The sequence below is a fragment of the Balaenoptera ricei genome, chromosome 10 (genome assembly GCF_028023285.1).
Source record: "Balaenoptera ricei isolate mBalRic1 chromosome 10, mBalRic1.hap2, whole genome shotgun sequence".
In the NCBI taxonomy this organism is placed as follows: domain Eukaryota; kingdom Metazoa; phylum Chordata; class Mammalia; order Artiodactyla; family Balaenopteridae; genus Balaenoptera; species Balaenoptera ricei.
The window spans coordinates 22350541-22367845 of NC_082648.1; the positions used below are offsets into that span (position 1 = coordinate 22350541).

General features: G+C 37.8%; 1 protein-coding gene across 4 annotated transcripts in view; it reads right to left on the bottom strand.

Annotated features, from left to right (window-relative positions):
• Positions 1-17305, bottom strand: part of ITPR2 (inositol 1,4,5-trisphosphate receptor type 2) — a 524073-nt gene that overhangs the window by 254164 nt on the left and 252604 nt on the right. For all 4 annotated transcript variants that reach the window (XR_009505331.1, XM_059935504.1, XM_059935506.1 and 1 more), the window contains 4 exons: positions 14652-14774; positions 13804-14004; positions 11219-11470; positions 8439-8564 (listed from right to left, as the gene is read on the bottom strand). Coding sequence is in view for 3 of the 4 variants with exons in the window: in XM_059935504.1 (XP_059791487.1) it covers positions 8439-8564; positions 11219-11470; positions 13804-14004; positions 14652-14774 (702 nt within the window). In the remaining variant the exon portion in view is untranslated. The remainder of the gene's footprint in view (positions 1-8438; positions 8565-11218; positions 11471-13803; positions 14005-14651; positions 14775-17305) is intronic.

Sequence of the window (17305 nt, forward strand, 5' to 3'; positions counted from 1 at the left end):
CCTGCAGAGGCAGGGGGTGGCTGTGGCTCACTGTGGGGACAAGAACACTGGCAGCAGAAGTTCTGGGAAGTACTCCTTGGCATGAGCCCTCCCAGAGTCTGCCATTAGCCCCACCAAAGAGACCATGTAGGCTCCAGTGTTGGGTTGCCTCAGGCCAAACAACCAACAGGGAGGGAACCCAGCCCCACCCATCAGCAGTCAAGCAGAATAAAGTTTTACTGAGCTCTGCCCACCAGAGTAACAGTCAGCTCAACCCACCACCAGTCCCTCCCATCAGGAAACTTGCACAAGCCTCTTAGATAGCCTCATCCACCAGAGGGCAGACGGCAGAAGCAATAAGAACTACAATCCTGCAGCCAGTGGAACAAAAACCACATTCACAGAAAGATAGACAAGATGAAAAGGCAGAGGGCTATGTACCAGATGAAGGAACAAGATAAAACCCCAGAAAAACAACTAAATGAAGTGGAGATAGGCAACCTTCCAGAAAAAGAATTCAGAATAATGATACTGAAGATGATCCAGGACCTTGGAAAAAGAATGGAGGCAAATATCGAGAAGATGCAAGAAATGTCTAACAAAGACCCAGAAGAATTAAAGAACAAACAAACAGAGATCAACAATACAATAACTGAAATGAAAACTACACTAGAAGGAATCAATAGCAGAATAACTGAGGCAGAAGAACGGATAAGTGACCTGGAAGACAGAATGGTGGAATTCACTGCTGTGGAACAGAATAAAGAAAAAAGAATGAAAAGAAATGAAGACAGCCTAAGAGACCTCTGGGACAACATTAAATGCAACAACATTCGCATTATAGGGGTCCCAGAAGGAGAAGAGAGAGAGAAAGGACCACAGAAAATATTTGAAGAGATTAGAGTCAAAAACTTCCCTAACATGGGAAACTAAATAGCCACCAAGTCCAGGAAGCGCAGTGAGTCCCATACAGGATAAACCCAAGGAGAAACATGCCGAGACACATAGTAATCAAACTGGCAAAAATTAAAGACAAAGAAAAATTATTGAAAGCAGCAAGGGAAAAACGACAAATAACATACAAGGGAACTCCCATAAGGTTAACAGCTGATTTCTCAGCAGAAACTCTACAGGCCAGAAGAGAGTGACATGATATACTTAAAGTGATGAAAGGGAAGAACCTACAACCAAGATTACTCTACACAACAAGGATCTCACTCAGATTCGATGGAGAAATCAAAAGCTTTACAGACAAGCAAAAGCTAAGAGAATTCAGCACCACCAAACCAGCTCTACAACAAATGCTACAGGAACTTCTCTATGTGGGAAACACAAGAGAAGAAAGGACCTACAAAAACAAACCCAAAACAATTAAGAAAATGGTCATAGGAACATACATATTGATAATTACCTTAAACAAGAATGGATTAAAGGCTCCAACCAAAAGACACAGGCTCGCTGAATGGATACAAAAACAAGACCCATATATATGCTGTCTACAACAGACCCACTTCTGACCTAGGGACACATACAGACTGAAAGTGAGGAGATGGAAAAAGCTATTCCATGCAAATGGAAATCAAAAGAAAGCTGGAGTAGCAATACTCATATCAGATAAAATAGACTTTAAAATAAAGAATGTTACAAGAGACAAGGAAGAACACTACATAATGATCAAGGGATCAATCCAAGAAGATATAACAATTATAAATACATATGCACCCAACATAGGAGCACCTCAATACATAAGGCAACTGCTAACAGCTGTAAAAGAGGAAATCGACAGTAACACAGTAATAGTGGGGAACTTTTAACACCTCACTTACACCAGTGGACAGATCATCCAAAATGAAAATTAATAAGGAAACAGAAGCTTTAAATGACATAATAGACCAGATAGATGTAACTGATACTTATAGGATATTCCATCCAAAAACAGCAGACTACACTTTCTTCTCAAGTGTGCAAGGAACATTCTCCAGGATAGATCACATCTTGGGTCGCAAATCAAGCTTCAGTAAATTTAAGAAACTGGAAATCATATCAAGCATCTTTTCTGACCACAACACTATGAGATTAGAAATCAATTACAAGGAAAAAAATGTAAAAAACACAAACACGTGGAGGCTAATCAATACGTTACTAAATAACCAAGAGATCACTGAAGAAATCAAAAACGACCTAGAGACAAATGACAATGAAAACACGACGATCCAAAACCTATGGGATGCAGCAAAAGCAGTTCTAAGAGGGAAGTTTATAGCTATACAAGTCTACCCCAAGAAACAAGAAAAATCTCAAATAAACAATCTAACCTTACACCTAAAGGAACTAGAAAAAGAAGAACAAACAAAACCCAAAGTTAGCAGAAGGAAAGAAATCATAAAGATCAGAGCAGAAATAAATGAAATAGAAACAAAGAAAACAATAGCAAAGATCAATAAAACTAAAAGCTGGTTCTTTGAGAAGATAAACAAAATTGATAAACCATTAGCCAGACTCATCAAGAAAAAGAGGGAGAGGACTCAAATCAATAAAATTAGAAATGAAAAAGGAGAAGTTACAACAGACACTGCAGAAATACAAAGCATCCTAAGAGACTACTACAAGCAACACTATGCCAATAAAATGGACAACCTGGAAGAAATGGACAAATTCTTAGAAAGGTATAACCTTCCAAGACTGAACCAGGAAGAAGTAGAAAATATGAACAGACCAATCACAAGTAATGAAATTGAAACTGTGATTAAAAATCTTCCAACAAACAAAAGTCCAGGACCAGATGGCTTCACAGGTGAATTCTATCAAACATTTACAGAAGAGCTCACACCCATCCTTCTCAAACTCTTCCAAAAATTTTCAGAGGAAGGAACACTCCCAAACTCTTTCTACGAGGCACCATCACCCTGATACCCAAACCAGACAAAGATACTACAAAAAAAGAAAATTACGGACCAATATCACTGATGAATGTAGATGCAAAAATCCTCAACAAAATACTAGCAAACAGAATCCAACAACACATTAAAAGGATCATACCCCATGATCAAGTGGGATTTATCCAGGGATGCAAAGATTCTTCAATATACAGAAATCAATCAGTGTGATACACCATATTAACAAATTTAAGAATAAAAACCATATGATCATCTCAATAGATGCAGAAAAAGCTTTTGGCAAAATTCAACACCCACTTATGATAAAAACTCTCCAGAAAGTGAGATAGAGGGACCTCCTACCTCAACATAATAAAGGCCATATATGACAATCCCACAGCAAACATCATTCTCAATGGTGAAAAACTGAAAGCATTTCCACTAAGACCAGGAACAAGACAAGGATGTCCACTCTTGCCACTCTTATTCAACATTAGTTTTGGAAGTCCTAGCCACAGCAATCCGAGAAGAAAGAAAAATAAAAGGAATCCAAATTGTAAAAGAAGTAAAACTGTCACTGTTTGCAGATGACATGATACTATACATAGAGAATCCTAAAGATGCCACCAGAAAACTACTAGAGCTAATCAATGAATTTGGTCAAGTTGCAGGATACAAATTTAATGCACAGAAATCTCTTGCATTCCTATACACTAATGATGAAAAATCTGAAAGAGAAATTAAGGAAACACTCCCATTTACCATTGCAACAAAAAGAATAAAATACCTAGTAATAAACCTACCTAGGGAGACAAAAGAACTTTATGCAGAAAACTATAAAACACTGATGAAAGAAATTAAAGATGATACAAACAGATGGAGAGCTATACCATGTTCTTGGATTGGAAGAATCAATATTGTGAAAATGACTATATTACCCAAAGCAATTTACAGATTCAATGCAATCCCTATCAAATTACCAATGGCATTTTTTATGGAACTAGAACAAAAAATCTTAAAATTTGTATGGAGACACAAAAGACCCCGAATAGGCAAAGCAGTCTTGAGGTAAAAAAATGGAGCTGGAGGAATCGGATGCTCTGACTTCAGACTATACTACAAAGCTACAGTAATCAAGACAATATGGTACTGGCACAAAAACAGAAACATAGATCAATGGAACAAGATAGAAAGCCCAGAGGTAAACCCACGCACCTATGGTCAACTAATCTATGACAAAGGAGGCAAGGATATACAATGGAGAAAAGACAGTCTCTTCAATAAGTGGTGCTGGGAAAACTGGACAGCTACATGTAAAAGAATGAAACTAGAACGCTCCCTAACACCATACACAAAAATAAACTCAAAATTGATTCGAGACTTAAATGTAAGACTGGACACTATAAAACTCTTAGAGGAAAACATAGGAAGAACACTCTTTGCCATAAATCACAGCAAGATCTTTTTTGATCCAACTCCTATAGTAATGGAAATAAAAATAAACAAATTGGACCTAATGAAACTTAAAAGCTTTTGCACAGCAAAGGAAACCATAAACAAAACCAAAAGACAACCCTCAGAATGGGAGAAAATATTTGCAAACAAATCAACAGACAAAGGATTAATCTCCAAAATATATAAACAGCTCATGCAGCTCAATATTAAAAAAACAAAACAACCCAATCCAAAAATATTCAGAAGACCTAAATAGACATTTCTCCAAAGAAGACATACAGATGGCCAAGAAGCACATGAAAAGATGCTCAACATCACTAATTATTAGAGAACTGAAAATCAAAACTACCATGAGGTATCACTTCACACCAGTTAGAATGGGCATCATCAGACAATCTACAAACAACAAATGCTGGAGAGGGTGTAGAGGAAAGGAAACCCTCTTGCACTGTTGGTGGGAATGTAAATTGTTACAGCCACTATGGAGAACAGTATGGAGGTTCCTTAAAAAACTATAAATAGAATTACCATATGATCCAGCAATCCTACTACTGGGCATATACTCTGAGAAAACCATAATTCAAAAAGACACATGCACCCCAATGTTCATTGCAGCACTATTTACAATAGTCAGGTCATGGAAGCAACCTAAATGCCCATCGACAGACGAATGGATATAGAAGATGTGGTACATATATACAATGGAATATTAGTCAGCCACGAAAAGGAATGAAATTGGGTCATTTGTTGAGACGTGAATGGATCAAGAGACTGTCATACAGACGGAAATAAGTCAGAAAGAGCAAAACAAATATCATACATTAACGCATATATGTGGAACCTAGAAAAATGGTACAGATGAGCCGGTTCGCAGGGCAGAAATTGCGACACAGATGTAGAGAACAAACGTATGGACACCAAGCGGGGAAAGCGGGGGTGGGGGGTGGTGGTGTGATGAACTGGGCGATTGGGATTGACATCAGTGTATACACTGATGTGTATAAAATGGATAACTAATAAGAACCTGCTGTATAAAAAAAAAAAAATCTGGCTCAATTTTGGCTTCTAACAAAGTTGCGCAGTAATGAAATCAGTTGTCTCACAAAAAAGTAGTGAGATCATTGTAAATGGAAATATACAGGCAGGTGCTAAAAACTGTGAACTGCAGGACCGCCAGTCTCTTTCAACCCTAAGATCCTACGATTCTTTAGGTCCAATGTACCAAATACCTTTCCTCCAGATTGCCTTCACCATGTCTCACTGATGTAAATCAGTTGTTCCAGGATTTCATAACTTTGTTGTAATATCTGAATTTAGTCCATCTCTACATCAAGTCACTATTGTGTGTGTACAGCTTCACGAACATGGTTTCTGGCTCTTGCCTGTGTAAGACGGTCCTCCTTTATGTTATCCTCAACATTATTACTGGGTCTTGGGGAAGCTACTTGAAATTGCTTTAAAGGCTACATATAACCTTGTAATAATACCAGTGATGTTAACCATAATAGGGATAAAATGGATGATGGCACCAACTCTCCTACTAAGTGCCGAGCACGTGCTAAGAGCTATATACATATTATCTCATTCAATCCTCCCAGTAACGCCATAAGGAATGTGTTATTATTGCATGTATTTGACAAATAAGGAAACTCAGGGTCAGAGGGGTAAGCACCTTGCCCAGGATAACTGAGCTAGTAAGAGACAGAATCTAAACTTGAACTCTGGTCTGGCTGATGACTCTAAAATGCCTATCGCTAACTACCTTGCTCTACAGCAGTGATTCTCGAAGTGTGGTCGCTGGACCAGCAGCTTCAGCATCACCTGAAAACTTGTTAAAAATGCCAAGTCTCACATCTACTGAATCAGGAACTATGGGCGTGGGGCCCAGCGACATGTGTTCTAGCAAATCCTCCAGATAATTCTGCTGCGCACTGAAGTTTGAGAGCTACTGTTCTACTGAACTGAAAATTCGCCTCAAAGGCCACATTCTACTTATTTAACCATATTTTTTTTGTATTTGAATTTGAAAGTGTGTGGTGACTCCTGAATCTGTCTTCACGGGGAGAAAGACAAATCCCAAATATGGAAAAGTCAGGTTTCCTGTCCCTTCCCTGAAGTAGGAAGGGTGAGTCCTTGTCATTCTCGGTGAGGGGATAAGAGAGTTGCTGCTTTAAAATATAAATCAGAGGGAGACAAGAAGGAAAGAAAAAAAATGCTTCTGCAGTATACAGTTAAGCTGTTGTGGTCAGACATAATGATTGAATAGACCAAGAAAACTTGAAATTCCCTTAAAGCCTTTATATACTAATAACATTATGTCTACTTAAATATTGAATAGCTAAAATAAAAATCCTCCCTACATGCATACTTTAAAAAAAAAAAAAGAATATACATCCTTTAGCCTTATGAATAAACACATCAATGGAAAGACTGTTTCCAAGGTAGCATAATCCATGGCAGTTATCATCAAGCCTTCTTTGGTTTAAAAATAAAAATCCTTTCAGCTTGGCAGATCATGCTGCCTAGAATGTGACCTTGGTCTTTTCAAGCTTATCTTTAGTCCATAGCACTGTGCAACTCTGCAAATCAGTCTTCTGTAATCTCTTTAATGTCTTCCTGCACGTGCAGTTTTAAAGCTCAGCCATCAGCATATAAACCATCGTTTACTCCAAGGTCTCTGGAGATACTTGTGGCCAGTCACTTACAAGGGCTTTCACAAGGTCATGGGGGTAAATGTGAGTGGTATGTAAGTCCTGTGTAAAACAGGATGACTCCTCCACAGGTGCAGGTCTACCTGAGGAAGGTAACGAGTGGCTTTTAAGGTCTACAGAAATGAAGTAAAACAGGATTGCCTTACTTCACACGTGCGTGAACACAGCAGAGCTCACTCATACTACCCCATACCAAAGGCGAAATAAGTACATTCCACCTGCGCGCCTTGAGTAAATAAAAGAGTTCCTGGACTGGAATATGTGATTTATTCTATTATCTAAGATTGCTCTTGGATGTCTGGATCTGCAGCTAATGTTTTATTATATCCCTTTAGCCTTCCTTCCTTCCAGAAAGAATTGTAGGAAGGCAGTGAGCTAATGGATAGCAATCAGCATCCATCCGTGTGGACTTCACGACTTCACTAACCCCTCTCCTCCAGTACATCTAAGTGAAGCCCATGTAAACTACCAGCACTCAGGAATGTAGGAAGCCAAAGAACTGGGACAGGCCACCATAAGTCATAATAAGTCTAAGGAGTTAGCTATACACTATCTTCTATTAGTGAAACTCTTATTTGAACATTATGTCCCATAATTTTAATGGGAAAACTGGAGAAGATCCTCCCCCCACAGAAAAACTAAAATAATACACCCTGGACATTATCATTCAGCAGGCAAAAAAGGGGCTAAGATACTAACTAAAATTAAGTGCTATCTATCAAAGATTCCTTCCTTCCTTTCTTTGTTCATTCATTTACTCAATATTAACAGAGCAAAAACATGCTAGACAGTATCTAGAAAATGCCAGCCAGCTCCATGTGTCCTCCCCAACCCCCCCAAAAAGCCAAACATGAGAAAATGGACTGAAAGTAAAAAGCAGACTGTATTTTGACTGACATGAGTGAAAGCAGCAGATGATTCAATTACTGGAGCACACTCCCAAAGAAGACGTGGAATAGGCAACAGTGGGCAGTGCTGGGTCCTAAATAGTCTGCAAGTACCTACCTGCCCGAAAGCAGTATCCAAGACCTCGTGAGATCTCTTCCATCTATGGTTTATAATTGCATTCATGATACAAGGTCGAATACAAATTGACCTCTGCCAAATATCATCTCTAAACAATGTAAAAAGGCTACTAAAATTCCATTTACTAACAGGCCAACATGGTCAGTTGTAAAAGTGAAAATGAACACCCTGCTGCCATATACACTGTACTGGCATTTTGAGTACATTAACTCATTAAATCTCACAGTCTTATGAAACTCAGTCACAACTTTTTGAATGTAACAGATGACATCTAAACATAGTGGGTTTAATTCTAAGTTTTCATCCAGATGCTTGATACTGTTTAGTCAAAATGTATATCAAAAACCTTACTAAACATGAAGTAGTATTTAATGATCAACGTGTAACTTACCCTTGCCATATCCACCAAGAAGTTCTCAAATAATTTCCAAATGTAGTTACTTGTGTAGATTTCTTTCATTTCCACTTCAGTGTCAACATAACAGTGATTAACAAAATTCACATAAGCAATTTTAACCTGTGCAAATTTCAAATAGAAAAGAAAGTGAGTTTTTTCTTTATTCTTCATCTTCAAATATCTATTATGAATGGTTATTTGAAACTGTGTTATTTCCTATAGTAAATTATAGTATACTTTGGGTCTACCCAGAGAGCATTCCCATCTCCTTTCTTCTACTAAAACACTCCACCCTCTGATCCAGGGTAAACACATGACCTAGTATTCCATTCCCCTGGGCCCAGTGATTGGTGTGAGAATGTGAACTTCATGTAAACCAAGTCTAACATATTTCCGACACTAGGAGTCAAAAGTGCTCCCTTTCCCTCTCTCCCTCCCTCTCTTCCCTCCTCTCCCCCTCCCCTCCCCACCTCCCCTCCCCTTCTCTGTCTCTGTCATTCATTCATTCATTCATTCATATTCTCTCTCTCTCTCTTTCCCCCTCTCTCATTGTCAAAATGGAACAAGGTCAACCTGGACTCCAAGACCCATCTTCCCCAGGTGTATGGAGGAAAATTATGCTCAAATAAAGAGAATGAGGCAAAAACCACAAAGGAAAAGGGAACAAGAGATAGAAGGAATTCTGACATTGTTTGAACCTCTTGAATCACGTGAACAACTATTCTTCAAATTCACAAATACAAGAGCCAATAAAATTCCCTTTTAAAATTTAAACTAGTTTAAATTAGGTTTCTGTCACTTGCAACCAAGAGAGATCTAATACAATGCTTCAATATGTTGACTAAATAATACTTTATTGCCATTCAAAAGCATTTAAATTACTATTTCTGAGAAGAAGCAGGCTTACAGTTTACCAAAAAAAAAAAAAAATTGAATTATTTTAAGATGTAGTAAAGTTCCTTTCCAGATTTAGCAAAGTTCCTCATAAAAGACTGGCATGAGCCTCACCAACATATACCATTTCTAAAGTGCATAGGGCAATAGTTTTTGTTTTTCCTTTTCTTTCCTCTTCTCTTTTCTCACCTCTTCTCTTCTTTCCTCTCTCTCTCTCTGTATAAGAATGTGATGAATGCTATAAATTTCCCCAGAAAAATGCACACACATAAAAAAATCATGTAAACAATTTCAGAGGGTTCATAGAATCCAAGTTAGAACCATAAGGAATACAGGGCCAGCTTTCATGCCCTCAGTACTTCTCTCTACCTGACTGAGGCCTGAAGCAAATCTTCAACGGCAAGGTACCTGTGTCACGGAGACATCAGAGCCATTTGGTGCATTATCATAATCATCTCGACAGCAGTTAATATGCATTCAGTGCTTGCTACATGCCAAACACCTTCAGCAGTCTGTATGTAATATCTTAATTTAATCCTCCACCAATCCTATCAAGTACATACTATAATTATTTCACTTCAAAATTGTGTAAATTGAAGATTAGAAGGTTAAGTAACCTGTTGGAATCAGTCACACAGCTAGAAAGTAATGGATCCAAGATTCTGACTCATTCTTTAATCCATTTGTTCATTCATTCAGAACATACTTATTAAATGTAGGTTCAGGTTCAGACAATATAATGGTGACTACAAACAGACCCAGGTGTTACTCTCATTTAGCTTATAATCTTGGTAAAGAATATGAAGGCTACAGATATTTTTAACTAATAAAATTCAAATACCAAATTTCAAATTATAGACTCTTAGAGACTCTACTATGGGAAGCCAGGAGGGTCTTCCTTGAAGAAGTAATGCTTGAATCAAGATCTGAAGGATGAAGAGGGGTGAAGCAGGTGAATATAAGAGGTTAGAGCAGTATGTCAGAGAGAACTGCATGGCCAGAATCAGGACCTCAAATAAAGGCAGAACCCACAGATTTAATCACTACACTATGCTTCCTTTCTTTGCCATCTTATTTCAAACCAATCAAGTCATGAAGTACCCTTGGTTTGAGGTATCAACAATTCTACAAAATTTCATAAAAATATACTTTCAAGTCCATCACTATGTAGGACTATTTGGAAGTAGGGAAGTTAACCTAACCTGATGCCTTTTTAAGTTACTGTGATTTAAAATGTTTGGATTTAGTGTATCACATGTTTATAAACTTTGCAACAATACACCACAACGGTAGAAAAGAAAAAAATTATTGCAATGTACATTCCTGGAAGCCTCGTTAATCTTGTTGGCAGACAACCAGTTTCTAATGAGTTTTTTCCCTGCCATCATGCCAAACAAGGAAGGAGGGTAAACGATGATGTGTGAATAAAGCAAAATGTGTGTCCATATTTCCAAGAATGCATCTATTCCATAAAGCAAAGGTAAACATAGAGAATCTGATAGTGATCCTGCAGTACCATCCTAGCCTCTCCTACTGATGACTGTGAATTATTTATGAAGCATCTGTTTTATGCTCAGGAACATACTAGAGGTTACAAGTCAATTTTTCAGTTTGATCACAATGCCATACCTAGAAATTCCTATAGTAGCTTCTAGTAAACTAATAGCGGCTATACTTTAAAAAGGTTTATCATCTTTCATAGTTTCTTGTAGAACAAAAGAGTAAACTTTTTATGCTCTTTTAAATTTTCCTAATTGTATAGCTAACTACAGTTCCTTCACTAAATATATTATCTCATTATAAATAATAGTAGGAGGACTTCTGGTACTTATTAAAAATTAATAGCAATTCTATAGCTGCTAAGCTTTTGCCAGGCTTACCTCAGGGATGCAGTCGTCATGGGTCACCACCCTCACTATGTCGTCCAGGGGCAGAAGGGAATTGCACTTGATTTCAGTGTAGACATTTTTCCCCTCTGTGCATGCTGCCAGCAACTCCACAAGGGTGATGTGGTAGGCTAAGGGGCCACTCTCATCCCCTCGGTCTCTCTCTGAACACATCATATGGAGAAGGATGGGAAATGATGCTCTATCATTGTAAAATATCAGCACATCTTCACCCCCATTTATCAACTGAAATGATAATAAGAGAGTCGACATAGCAGTCCAAATGTTCATCCTTGCAGTTATTTCCAAAGGCTTGGTCTATCTGGAAATATGTGCATCTCTTTGTAAAAACATAGATAACACTGCAAATGCAGAACTACACCAAGGCAGGATGGTAAAAAGATTCTAGGCATGTGTCAAGTGATTAGTTATGAATGTTATCAAAACCAGTCGGAGAGACATGGGAGAGGTGGATAGGGGCAAGAATTAATGACACAGATGACAGTAAATTGTTCAGTGAGTCACCCACTGAAATTAAACCTGCAAAATATTCCAATGAAGTTACTTTCTTCTACTTCAAATGGTAGACTCCATTGCCAAGCATGAGAAATCTCGTAAGTATAATTTTACTATAGAATAAAATATCCCCATCTCCTTCAATAGTGACAGAATAAGTAAGCAAGTACACTGAACCAAATGCAACTCTACGAGAATTTGGAGATTCCACGTGTCATGGATATCGGTAGAGAATGGAGGTAAAAGCAGAGGTGGGAGAAATAAAGAGAAAAAGACAACTTTTAAAAGAGAGAGAGACAAAGAATGAATATGTAGGGGCTTTTAGGACATAAATTTTCCTCCCTGTTTCGTTTATATAACTTCAGTGGAGAATTCCAGCAGGTGGTAATTTTATTGCTCAATCACTGTAATGTCTTGTCTATTTTGGGGGGGAAACTGTATTATTATTTTATTGAGGAATCCACTTTGACTGTCGTGAAGCCCAGGCTGAGTTAACAGTGATAAGTTCTGGAGGAACTACACCCCACTCCAGACTTCATAACCACTATCTTCTCTCTCTTTCAGTTTTCAACTGAAAACCCAGACTCAAGAGGTCTCAATCCCTGCCCTCCAATTCCTGGAAGATGCCAAGGCCAACTATGTAAGAGGTTTTGACAGAGAAGACTTTTGTCTTCCCAGAAGACAAACCCTCTACTTTGCTTTATGAGGCAGATAGCAACCCCAAACCACAGACAGGTCAGGACCTGCGCAGGCCTCAATTCTTATTGTCTATTACAGTACCAGTTTTCTAATCCCAATGTGAAATATTTTGGTGGAGAACACAGATTATATAATTTTTTCCTCTATTTTATTTGAATTGATAAAATATTTAAATTGATGACAATTAATTGGCTTACACAGAAAGTTTTGTTGAAAGTGAATGTATATGGGTCAAAAATTTATATATTAACATAATATTATAAACCCTTCTTTACACATAGAAATGCTTCACCTAATAAATGCCATAGGACTGGCTTAACTATTTGCTGCTTTCCCATTTTAAGTCTTTCCATGATGATTTTCCAAAATAAAGTTAATTCTCACATTTCTAGGCAATGAAGGGCTAATGTTAATGTAAATACAGATAAGAGGTAAATTTTACAAGTTTAAAATGCTCCTTAAATGTTAATAACAATAATTTATGTTTAAAATTCAAGGCTTCAAGCTGAATTAACTTTAAGATTTCTATGGGGCAAGAGGGACTCATTGTACCAATACAGAAACTACTCCCACTCTCAAATTTAAGGTACATAATTATGAAAATCCCCCCAAATCAATATAATCTATTATATAACTTGTTTGTAGCCATGTTTGAAAGCTGCCTAATCCATACAGGCCTTTAGAGAACCATTAGGTCACAGAGCAATGATTTACCCAAACAGGCTCTAAGTATTCTCCAAAGTATCACTTGGTTCCTAGTGAGTAACTCATTCATTGTATAAATCTTACTCAATGACAAACATCATATTGAAAAGGGCAAAATAAATGAAGTACTTCATCCATTTGCTTTTCTTAAATTTTTAACTTACTCTAAATAGCTAAGTTTCCATATATAACGAATCACTGATGGATAATTTCTATTCATTAGTTTCATTCCCTTCAAAGCCCCCTGTAAATAGTAGCAAAGAACACCCATTCTATGTTTCAGGAACCGAGTAATAAGGGCACTCGAAAAGCAGAGTTTAATCCATTTTTGTTACAGATTGAAACTTAAAAATATAAAATTTAATCACTTTCATTCTAAATAACCTATAACGTTTCATAGGATTTTACCCATTATTTAAAATACACAAATTCATTAAGAATCAAAAAGAAAAATAAACTCCTAGAAAATGATAACATCAACTTATGATACGTTACTTCCCTAGGTCTAAGCAAAATACATTTGTGCTTAAGTAGTTGTACTTAATTTATTTTCCAAACCTATGTTGCTGGGGGATTGTTTTTCACTCTAAAATAACAGAAAACCCATATTTGAGCATATTGTTTATGTGAAGCCGATAAAATGCAAACTGAGAACATACCTCGGTCATCACCATATCCTGGCATTTCTTCACATATTTACCATCTGCTTTGACAATCGTCTGCAGAAACCTCAGGTACTCCACGTGGCGGCCGTGCGTCTCAATGCAGTGCACGAAGTGTTGGATAACCCTCTCGCTAATTTCATTGCACAGATGGTAATTGTTCATGAAGATGTGCCGCATGGTTTCTGCTTCAAGGAGCTACACACAGAGGAATGTGCCCTTGTAACTCTGACAAGATCAATTTTCTATTCTACAGTACTTAGACCAATTGCACAGCTTGTGATCAGTTTCCTATTTTACGCAAAACTGTAGTGAGTTTTCTGTGCAAGTCTTCTACAAAGTGCATTGAGATTATTCAGCATTTAAAAAAAAAAACTGAGCTCACAAAGGAATTTAGTTGGAAAACAGAGCTCATTATAAAGGTCAACAAGTTGGCAACAGTATTCTTGAGATTAATTTAATTATGTATTATTCAAAAGTAGCTGTTCCTTAGTATTCGCCAATACATGTTTTACAGAGCAGAGTTAACTCCACCTTTGAGTTTTCCAGATTTAACTTACTCATGGCATCACAGAGTTAGTCTTTGTCCTACCACATCTTTTTCCTAACATTAAACGAGGTACATATAAATGAAGTTGTCATCTGCAGGTAAGATCTGTGTAATTTTTCACGTTTCTTTAAATGTTTCCTTAATGGAAATAAAAGATATTCACTTTTAGGAGGAGAACCCCCTACAAGGAAAAAAATGTGGTGATGAAGATGAATAAAATTCCATCCATCAATGTTGCTAAAACGAATGAGATGGACACTTTACTATAAATACTAGAAGCCACTCAAATACTTACACCAGGGGTTAAGAACAAATTCAGATGTTTATGTAGGAGAACTTGATTCTGTGGATTTCCCCGACAGAAATTCTGCAGGAATGTATGGGCCAGATTCATTACTTCATTCATCTTTTCATCATTCTGGAAGTTAAAGAGTAGCACGTGATACAGAGAAACACACCAGAGCAAAAATATTATCAAAGAATATATTTTTTCGCACATGCATTTTTTCTTCCATGCCACTATTTTATGCTCCCCTTTCTGCGTCTACACCTCTCCCGGTTACCCCGCCCCATCCACCCTCCCCATTTTGTAGATGTCTCTCCCCTTCTCTTAATTCTCCTCCTATCTGTTCTGCTCCACTCTTTCCTCCTCCTTTTTGTTTCACGGCCCATCTCTCATTCTCCCCAACTTTCCTGTTTGTCCACTACAATTTCCCATCTCCATACAAAGCTGCCTCTTCTCCCCTGCCTCTGTCCCCACACCCCCGCCGTCCCCCCTCCCTCTCTCTCTGGCCCCCTCATTCTCCTGGGTTCTGCTCCCTTCTGGTTTGCACCCTCCAATCCCTCTCTTTCCTCCCCTCTCTTGGATTTCCCATCTTTCCCAGTGTTTCCATGTACCTGGATCTTCCTGTTCCTTTTGTTTTCTGTTTCTCCTCCTTCCCCACCATCTCTATCCCCCTCTTTCTCCAACTCCTCCCTTTCTACTTTTCCAGGAGGCATCTATCCCTCCTCCTCTGGCCCCTTCTGCTCCTTCTCTCCTGCTCTCACTCCCTTGTCCTCCTGCTTTGTCCCCACTCTTTCTTCTCTCTACTCACTTGCCCTCTTTTCCCCACTCTGTAACTTTCTCTCTGTATATATAGTTCTGACTTTACCTCTAGTCTCTCCTCTCCCCTCTTTGTGCACCCTCCTTTGGTGACTTACTTTGTCTGTTTTTTCCATCTCATTCTTTTCCTTTTTCTCTTCGCTTTCTGACCTCCTCTTTTCCCCTCTCTCTTTGTCCCCCTCTTTCTTAACACACACACTCTTAAGTTGTTTCCTTATTCACTGTCATTTTCCAAAGTCCTACAATAAGGTACTTCATTGCTAATAAGAATCTCAATAAGAAACTTAAGTCTCAAAACTCACAAAGAATGCAAAGTTCTCTTTTTAAAAGTGGTCTTTTAACAATATCACTGAAACAACCTAAAATTTTTCTGGGTAGGTCATGTGGTCAGTGTCAGATATACAAAATGGACTCATGTTTTGAGTAATAGTTTATATTCAATGAATTTAATGTTTTCTTTTTTCCTAACCTGAGAGTCTATATTTTATGCCATCTATTAACTAAATAAACTGCCTCGGATCATTAATAGACTCACTTCCTCACATTGAAAATAGGGATGAACTAACCAGACTAATAAATATGTCCAGAAAACTCCATTCCTATCTTGAAAATAGGAAGTTTTTATTTCAAAATCTACTAACATTTTCCTTTATGTGTGTAATCCAGGGATAGTGAAAAGACATCAAAGGAACTTTAGCTGCAGGAACACCCAATTCCCACAGAAAAGCCAGCCACACAGAAGGACATCAGGGCCAGTTCTACTGGAATTGGTGTTTCTTTGAAACTGTCATCTTATGCTTTTGTTTGTTTGTTTGTTTCTGAACAATCTAGTTATCAAAACTGAGCAAACCCCAAAGGCATTTTTCCCAGAAATAATTCTAACATTTATATGGAACCACAAAAGACCCTGAATAGCCAAAATAATCTTGAGAAAGAAGAGCAAAGCTGGAGATATGCTCCCTGATATCAAACTATACTACAAAGCTACAGTGATCAAAACAGTATGATACCGGCACAAAAACAGACACATATATCAACAGAACAGAACAGAGAGCCCAGAGATAAACCCAAGAGCTACGGTCAATTAACCAAGGAATGAGCTCTGAGAGAGAGGATGCCACATTGTATGTGATTTTCAGTGATGTGTAGAAAACTTCTTCAACCTTTTATTCAAGCTTTAGGTGATGCAAGTAAAAATCACTTGATTTAGACATTCTGGGCTGGTGAAGAGTGGTGGAAATGCATCAGGAAGGAATGACAAAGGAGGCAAGAATACACAATGGGGAAAAGGCAGCTTCCTCAATAAACAGTGTTGGGAAAACTGGACAGCTCCATGCAAAAGAATCAAACTGGACTACTTTCTCATACCGTATACAAAAATAGACTTAAAGTGGATTAAGGACTTAAATCTAAGACCTGAAACCATAAAACTCTTAAAAGAAAATATGAGAAGTACACTTTTTGACATCGGTCTCAGCAATACTTTTTGGATATGTCTCCTCAGGCAAGGGAAACAAAAGCAAAAATAAACAAATGGGACCTAATCAAACTAAAAAGTTCTTGCACAGCAAAGGAAACTATCAACAAAATGAAAAGGCAACCTACTGAATGGAGAAGACATTTGCAAATGACATATCCAATAAGGGATTAATATACAAAATATACCAAAAAACTCATACAACTCAACATCAAAAAAACAAACAACCTGATTTAAAAAATGGGCATAGGAACTGAATAGACATTTTTTCAAAGAAGACATACAGATGGCCAACAGACACATGAAAAGATGCTCAACATCACTAATCATCAAGGAAGTGCAAATCAAAACCACAGTGAGATATCACCTC